The sequence below is a fragment of the Papaver somniferum genome, chromosome 2 (assembly GCF_003573695.1).
Source record: "Papaver somniferum cultivar HN1 chromosome 2, ASM357369v1, whole genome shotgun sequence".
Taxonomy (NCBI): Eukaryota; Viridiplantae; Streptophyta; class Magnoliopsida; order Ranunculales; family Papaveraceae; genus Papaver; species Papaver somniferum.
In genome coordinates, this window is record NC_039359.1 from 52648049 (window position 1) to 52656641 (window position 8593).

The 8593-nt window shown below is 35.1% G+C and overlaps 1 protein-coding gene across 1 annotated transcript; it reads right to left on the bottom strand.

Annotated features, from left to right (window-relative positions):
- Positions 1 to 1553: 1553 nt before the first annotated feature.
- LOC113353286 (beta-1,6-galactosyltransferase GALT29A-like) lies at positions 1554 to 2711 on the bottom strand. Its single transcript, XM_026596934.1, has one exon. The coding sequence runs from the start codon at positions 2709 to 2711 to the stop codon at positions 1554 to 1556; it is 1158 nt and encodes a 385-aa protein (XP_026452719.1).
- Positions 2712 to 8593: the final 5882 nt, after the last annotated feature.

Consider the following 8593-nt stretch of genomic DNA (forward strand, 5'->3'; position numbering starts at 1 on the left):
TAGTATTAGTCTAAGTACTAATGTAGCTAACATGTCACACCATAGAATGGAAAAATCCAGCCAACCTGCTGAAAACAACAAGAAGAAAAAGAATGTTAGGAAGAATAAGAATACGGAACCGGAAACGGAAGTGACTACGAATTACAAACAATGGACAACTCGAGAGACTGAGAAATTATTGGAACTGTTGGTAGAAGCTACACCTGAGAAGAAGAAAGACACTAGTGGATGTTCGTGAACAAAGGGAGTTAGAATTGTATGGAGACCGTTAAATTGAAGGGAAAAAAATTATCTCGTTGTACAAAATAACATACTATTGATACATAGATATGATCATTTTCATTTATTTTTTTCTTTTGATTAAAGATCAATGTTATTTGCAAATAAGGGTTTATTGTTTCTTAAAAGAGAATGAGTTAGGAGTGAACTCTCTCAAACTCCCCCAAACTCCCTCTAATAAACTCTCTCAAACTCCCTACACTCCCCCAAACTCCCTGAACTCAAAAACACAAAACTCTCTCAAACTCCCTACACTCTCTCAAACTCTCTCAAAATCCCTGAGATTTAAAATACACTCAACTCCCCCGAAATCACTCGAGGACTAACCCCCTGGGAGAAAGATATTCTTTTTGCGGTTAAGTTATTAGGTTTATGCGGAAATAAGATTTTTTTCCTTTTTTTTTGTTTACGGAATATTTGATAGAAATTCGAAAATCGTGAGGAGAGAGAAAATTTGGAGCAATTTGGTGAGATGGGTGGTGTTCACTTTTAACCTAGAGGGGGAGTTTCCATCACCGCGCGACGTGGGGCCTCATATGACTTAGGATTTTAAAGGAGTTAGATGATGTTGTTTGTGATCATTTTTTTATTAAATGTAAATTTTATGTTTAGTAATTTTAAGATTTTATTGGATCTAAAAAAAATGATTATTTATTGTATTAGAATTAATTTTAGGAAATAAAATATATTTTTAATTAAAAAAGCTGACTAGGATGGTAGACAATGTCAAGGGGAATGTGTGAAACTAGACATTCCCCTTGACATTTTCTACCTAAAGTCATGCATACATTGATTTATGACATCTGGGTTGGAGAATGATTTTAGAGAAAATGGATGTGCATCCTAGGTGGATTTTGACATTTATCTCCACACACATGCTATTGGAGAAGCTCTTATAACTCGAAAATCAGTGTTAAATTTGGAATGGGTTGAATTTTCCAAGTTTAGAAGTAGGTATCGTCCACCTTAACTAATGCACAGTTAAGTATTGGTGTAAACATGGTGTAACTAAATAATTTAGTCTATCACTTTGATAGAAGTGTTGTCCACCTATTTTTTTGTACACGCCGTTACTAACGAACAATTAAGTATTTTACGTAAACAAAATATAACTCAATTTTAAATATTCCAACCAATAGAATTTTTCCACTTATCCTCATCATAACTTCTATATTAGAAAAAAACTTATTTAACTAATAGGAAAGGAGAGTTTCATCACTGTTGAATGCGAGAGAAAATTTTGTCAAGACCTTTAAGGGAGAAGTCTAACAAATTTAGTGATACATAACCACCCGAGGAACTTTGAATTTGTTAACAAGGAACGGAATTACTTCTGGGTTTTCAACCAAATCCCGGTAGAAAGCATATTCTGCTTCATAATCATGCAAAGGAAGCTCTGACGTCTGGTTAGTATGATAATGGTGCTTCGCTGTCACAGATTTCCCAAACCCAAATATACTAACTTTATCACAAATCCCCAATGCAAGCATTACAGCTTGCATACCAGAAGAGTAATGAAACAGACTTCCATCGTGCGAAGGCGCCCATTCTTGAGGCGATTTCCGAGTCTTCTCCGTAAATAGTTTCAGCGAGTAATACTTCGCAATTCGAGAACATAAAACATCAAACCTCGCATTTGTAGTAAGCAACGGAGCTTTATGTGTAGAATTGCATACTATATAATCCATCAAATGTATTGCTTGACAAATATACATAACAATCGGAACCATTTCACCGTAAGGATGACAAGAACACGTCTCCCTTGTAGAACAAAGATGCAACAAGTTGCTATTAATAAACGAAATGCTAGTTTTCGACCCAACATAGTTCTCATACCCCCTGGTTCTGGCATTTTTCAACCGAACCACAAACTCATGGTTATCCATCATATCTCCATATTCAGTTTTCAACAAAATCCCACTATTCCCCACAACTGCACACGAATCATACTTCCTATCAAAATTCTCAAAGCCATAATGCTTATCCACCGGCCGTTTCGCTTGACTAACCAATCCCCTCATAACATCATCACTTTCAAACATCTTATTCCTAAACCAACCACGAAGAATTCTACGAAATTCTAACAATTGTTTATAAGGGTTTGGCGAACGAAGACTAACATGTATACCACGGGTAGACGACCAAAACTCAACCTCCCTACGATGATTATCATATGACGATCTATTTCTCCCTCCACCAGAACTCCCTTGTAACAGATATTCTATATCTTTCTTTGTCTTCTCCTTTCCTATATCGATCTCTGCATACCTAATCAGCGTTTTGTTAATTTCATTTCCTTGTAATCTTAATGATGATATCCCATACTGTGTGGATCTGGAACTAAACACTTTATGAACTGCGATTTTACAACTCATAGAAGCAATAGCAATGAGTAAAAATATGATAAACACTAAACGTAGAGATGCTTTCATTATAAATAGTAAATACTGATGATATCTTCATAAAAAAATTTACTAAATTAAAAAATCAATATAAACAACATTTCAACAGATCCTAACATCTTTATTTATCATCATCATTTTTAGTAAATTCATACTTGCCGGTATTTCGCTTCCCGTCAAACCTCCAGCTTGCCTTTTTTTTCTTTTTCTCTCTGTGTGTTTAGTCTTTACAACTGAAAGCTTGTGATTGGAGGTTGGTTTTATGGAAGTGTGATTAGGAGATTAATGATACCGTTGATAATCCTCTAAACATATCATTGATATCAACAGGAAATGTGTCGAGGTACATTTGAACATTTTAATACTCAGCTTGCTTGTAGTTTACATTTTTGATGCTTTTAAAATCGGTTAACTGATTCTTTTAAAATTGGCATATTTTAGTAAAATCTAGCTCTTCTCTATCATAAATTTTACTCCACACAAAAATCATTTAGTATCATGTAATAAATACAAGGGGAGTCAACTAAGTTACTTAATTAGAGCAGGGTTTATGGGGAGTAGTCTCCACTCCAGAGTTGCGATGCTGAAAATGACTCTGTGACCACACAATACAGTCCTAATAAGTTCTCTATAATCTGGTAAGCAGGGACAGCGTTACTTTTAATTAGTTAACTTCGTCTTGTCATCTTTTCCAGGAAAGTAATCTTTATACGCATTGACAATTTGACATGAATCCACAGCTGATATGTTAAGTCATGATTCACATCCCACCCCTAAAAGATTACCAACATTAGTATCTTGGCGCAGAATAAGATTTTGTATCCCATCTATTTGATAACCAAAAATACATAATATCCAAGAAAATGCCACCCACTAAATCATTGTATTCAAAACGGTAGAGTTCGAGCCACATGACAAACCAATGAAAAATCATCCAAGTTTCGTGCTGTTAGAAGATGGAGATTGTGCTTTACCATTACGTTCTAATAATATGCGACATGACACCATAGAGTCCAAATTACACTTCCCGATTAAAACCGATGCATCTTTTCTTTTAAAAGATTTAAAATAGGAGAATATTGTAAGTTCAGTTCACATACTACTAGTTTCTCATTCTACGTAGTTAGCAGTTGAATGATGCTTTACAGATGCATACTGTAGTGTGGTGTGGTGTGGTGTGGTGAGAACTGTAATGATCGGTTTTGGTTGAGTATATTTTGATGTTTGACTAGAAGGGCTTGTTATAACCGATCCAAAAATCCAAAAAAAAAAACAAAAAAAAAAAAGTTAATAGAAAACTTTCATTTGCATTAGCATCGTACTAATATCCACACCCAGACGACAAACATCTAATTTAATTAACAAGTTTGATAATGTGAAAATCAACTTTTATACAGGTACAAGCAGGCAGACTTATTAATCAATACCGAAGTTCAGTAGTAACAATATACTATTACAAGTCCTTTTAAGCCCGTGCAATAATGCACGGGCTAGTGTCATTAAACTGCTTTTCGTATATGGATTATTATAAGTAGGGTATCTAATGCAAATAAGATGGAAAATGTATTCCAAAGTGTAGGATCCTTCTGTTTTCAGATTATAAAACAAAAATCTCCTACCGATAACTCTTGTGGTTATCTCTCAAAGTTTTACGAACGATAACATTTTTAGAAAATAATAATTACATATTAGTATATTACATAGGTATATCAACATTAATACTACATCTAATCATTGTACAAACTCAGTCGAAAGTACCTTACCACCATTTGAACTTAATGCAACCCGAATACACCATGCACCCAGACAGAGTGTAGCCTAAATTCGTCAATTCGTCAAATCAGAAACCCATAATCTCATGAATACTTCCAAAATAGACATAGTAATATGTAATTAAGTAGTAGTGGCTTGGATTTGGTTGATGTCAACCACCTCTGTTAGCAGCCTCCTCTAGGAAAACATATTCTTCCAATGGTGTTGGCGTGTTGCAATTCTGCCCTCTTTTCCATTTTTTTACATCAGTATTCCAAATCTATTTTGTTGGGAAATCAACTCCCTTGCATCTTCATCGTTTTTGTTTGTTTTCAGCGATTCGATACACTTATCTATATCAACTCTTGATAGCCCTTCCTCCAAGTCATCTGTTTCATGGAGCAAATTGTTTCTTCATTTGGCAGGTAAAAGGATAGTCTTTCAACTTCCAGGGGATGGTACTGAATGTCAAAATTAGATACTCTCCACTATTGAGTTACATTTTATCTCATAGCAAATTTGACATAATAAATGAGCAGTTTGATTTACATCTCCAAGGACATACCTGAAAAAAATCTCATCGTAGTATTTTTTTTTTCCTCATCTCTAATGGCCAATACTGTGCGTCTCCTCCACGGTATATTTGGACGTCTCTAATTGCAGCATGGCCATTAATTGCATCACCTTCTATGATAACTTTATCAACCATAAGTCCTTTCATCGAGCAAATTCCTAGGGTATGGAATCTTGTTTCAGCAAACAATTTACAATGGTGATGGTTGACTGTTAGTGCGATATGATAATTGGCTGCCTTTAAACTTAAAACCTAATTTATCACCCAAAATGAGACATCACTTTTGTAACTTGTTTTCTTTGATTTTACTTCATGTTTAAAATTTTATTCTTGGTTCCATCTGATATAAGTGTTTTGATTTTTTGCATTCCGCTTGACGAACGTTTATATCTGTTGGTGCTTCTACAGTTGTTTCTTCCATGTTGTCATCACTCTAACATGGTACCGTGTTCTCCACTTGATTCCGTTCATCCTGCTGCCAAATGACAGTAAGATTTATCTTCGATTATCTATAACAAAAAGAATTCGAAAAATTTGTGTCGATTTACATTACTTATGTAGATACTAAAATATGTATCGCCACGTGGACATAGGGAAGACGTGAGAATCCGGCCTGAAAATCCTGTACGTGTCACGAAAATTTTTGTGAGTGACTTGTCAAACCAAGTCAGAGTCACCATTATTGACAAGTTGACGAGATAGAACTGATTTGCTTATGGAGGGTTAGGTCTCAGGATCGAATCCCTCCCCCTATTGATTGTGGATATATATTATTATATTATATATATATAACATTAGTCCGGGAGCGGGGCCTTGGGGGTCTTGGGTGGTCTCTTGAATTTGGAAAGTATTTTTGCTGTTTTTAAAAGATTTTTTCAAACCGTTTTTTTTTATTGCACTTAATTATGTTTTAGTTGCGCTAATTATGACATGATTTATTTGCCCGTTTTTTGACTGTTTCGAATGGAATTTTAATTGCAGCAATTAATCCAATTTATTCTCCATTAATCTGCATTGACAGCCTGTTTATAAAAACAGTTTTGAGAACAGAAAGAAAAAAACAAGTTTTTACACTATTGTTTTTCTGAGAATCAAGAGACCAAAAATACTGAGCAAGAATAGAGAGAGTAAAAGTGATCGATTTCTCATTGTGTGCTTGAGAGATCGAAAGAGAGTTTTTCTCGGCTGTTTTATCCTAGGGGCGTTGTGACGGAAAAGAACTGCTTGCACAAAATTCAAGGCAGAGCCACGAAACGTCCTAAAGAGAGCGACCTGGTGGTGACTCTGCCGCACTTTGTTTTGTGTCTTAATCTCTGTTTTACAGGTGTGAAATCGGCAATTTTTCCAACAATTTTAGGACGTTTCTTTATTCCATGGAATCTGAAAAGAAAACAGTTGCTGATATCAACAAGCCGTTCAAGTTTGAAGGACTTCACTTCAGAAGATGGAAGCTAAAGTTGTTTTTCTACCTCAAACTGATGAAGTTGCACATGATGGTGACCTCCATCAAACCAGCTGATCCACAAGATGCAGAAGCTGCAGAAAAAGCATCTCCAGCCGCAACAAGTGCAACTCCTCAACCAACTGAAGAACCTGTTGTGACCCAAACTGCTGAAGAAAAACAAAAAGCCTATGAAAAATGGATTGATAATGACTTTGATTGTAAAAACTATATTCTGAATGCTTTGTCTGACGATCTATATGAATATTACTCCACATTTGATACTTCTAAAGATGTGTGGGATGCCTTACAGAAGAAATATGATACTGAAGAAGCCGGATCGAAGAAATATGCTGTAAGCCGCTACCTGAGATATCAAATGGTGGATGAAAAATCATTCGTTTCTCAGGCTCATGAACTTCAGAAAATAGCTCATGAAATTATGACGGAAGGTATGAAAATTGATGAACAATTTCAAGTATCTGTATTGATTGATAAATTACCCCCATCTTGGAAAGGTTTTCGTAATGCTTTGCATCATAAAACTAAGGAATTTTCTCTTGAAAGTTTGATTGTTAAGCTCAGGGTTGAAGAGGAAGCACGGAAACAAGACAGAAAGGAAGAGATTCTTATCGTTTCCAATAATAAGAATCAGACTCAACCGAGTTTGAAACCTAAGAAAAAACCGATGAAACCTGACCAGAACCAAAGGAAAGGAAAACCTAATCAAAACAAGAACCCATACCCATCAAGGAAATTTCAGAATTCTGATTCTGAGTTCCTTTGTTATACCTGCAGTAAACCAAACCACATGGCTAGGGATTGCAGGAATAACAAAGGAAAGAATAACGCACAATCTAATGCTGCTGAAAGCGTTATAATTGCCATGGTTTCTGATCCAGAGATTCACATGGTCGGTGGAACCGATGGGTGGTGGATAGATAGTGGTGCTTCGTGCGATTGTTGTTTTTGATAGGTCCCTATTTAAGAGCTATGCAGAAATCAAGGATAAGAAAGTGTTATTGGGAGACTCCCATACCACTATTGTGAAAGGTTCTGGTACGGTAGAACAGAAGTTTACCTCTGAGAAGACAATTATTCTGAAAGATGTCCTCCACACTCCAGAAATGAGAAAGAATCTTGTTTCCGACTATCTTCTCAACAAGGATGGGCTGTATCAAACTATTGAATCTGATGTTTACACAATTACTAAAAACAGAGTGTTTGAGGAAAAGGTTATGCTGCTGATGGAATGTTTAAGCTTAATGTTGAAATGAATAAAATTGCATCTTCTTCTTATATGGTGTGTACTTTTAATGTTTGGCATGCTAGACTTTGTCATGTGAACAGTAGATCAGCAAATACCATGAGCAAGAAAGGTCTTATTCCAAAACTATCCATGCATGATTTTGAAAAATGTGAATCTTGTAGTCAATCTAAGATAACCAAGAGTTCCCATAAATCTGTTATTAGAGAATCTGAACCATTGGAGTTGATGCATTCTGATTTGTGTGAATATGAAGGTATATTAACTAGAAATAGAATGAGATATGTCATGACTTTTATTGATGATTATTCTAATTATACCTATGTTTACTTGCTAAGTCATAAGAATGAAGCTATTGAAAAATTTAAGGTCTTTATTGCTGAAGTTGAAAATCAATTTGGTAGAAAAATTAAGAGATTTCGTAGTGATAGAGGAACTGAATATGATTCTACACTATTCACAGAAATTTATGAATCTTCTGGAATTATACATGAAAAAACTGCTCCGTATAACCCTGAAATGAATGGAAAAGCTGAAAGAAAGAATCGTACATTTACTACTCTTGTGACTGCATGTTTGCTGAGTTCTGGTGTTGCCACTCATTGGTGGGGAGAAATTTTGCTGACTGTTTGCTATGTTTTGAATTGTGTGACAAATTCGAAAACTAAAATTTCACCCTATGAACTTTGGAAAAACAGAAAACCAAATGTATCTTATTTTAAAGTATATAGTTGTTTGGCTTATGTTCGTATTCCTGATCCTAAAAGATCAAAGCTAGCTAGTAAAACTTATGAATGTGTTTTTGTTGGGTATGCTCAGAACAGTAAAGCTTATAGATTTTTTGATCTTAATAATAAAGTTATTATTGAATTTATTGA

What these genes read in the sequence shown, in the direction of transcription:
- LOC113353286 (XM_026596934.1), bottom strand. Translation starts at nt 2,711, where the DNA reads ATGAAAGCATCTCTACGTTTAGTGTTTATCATATTTTTACTCATTGCT.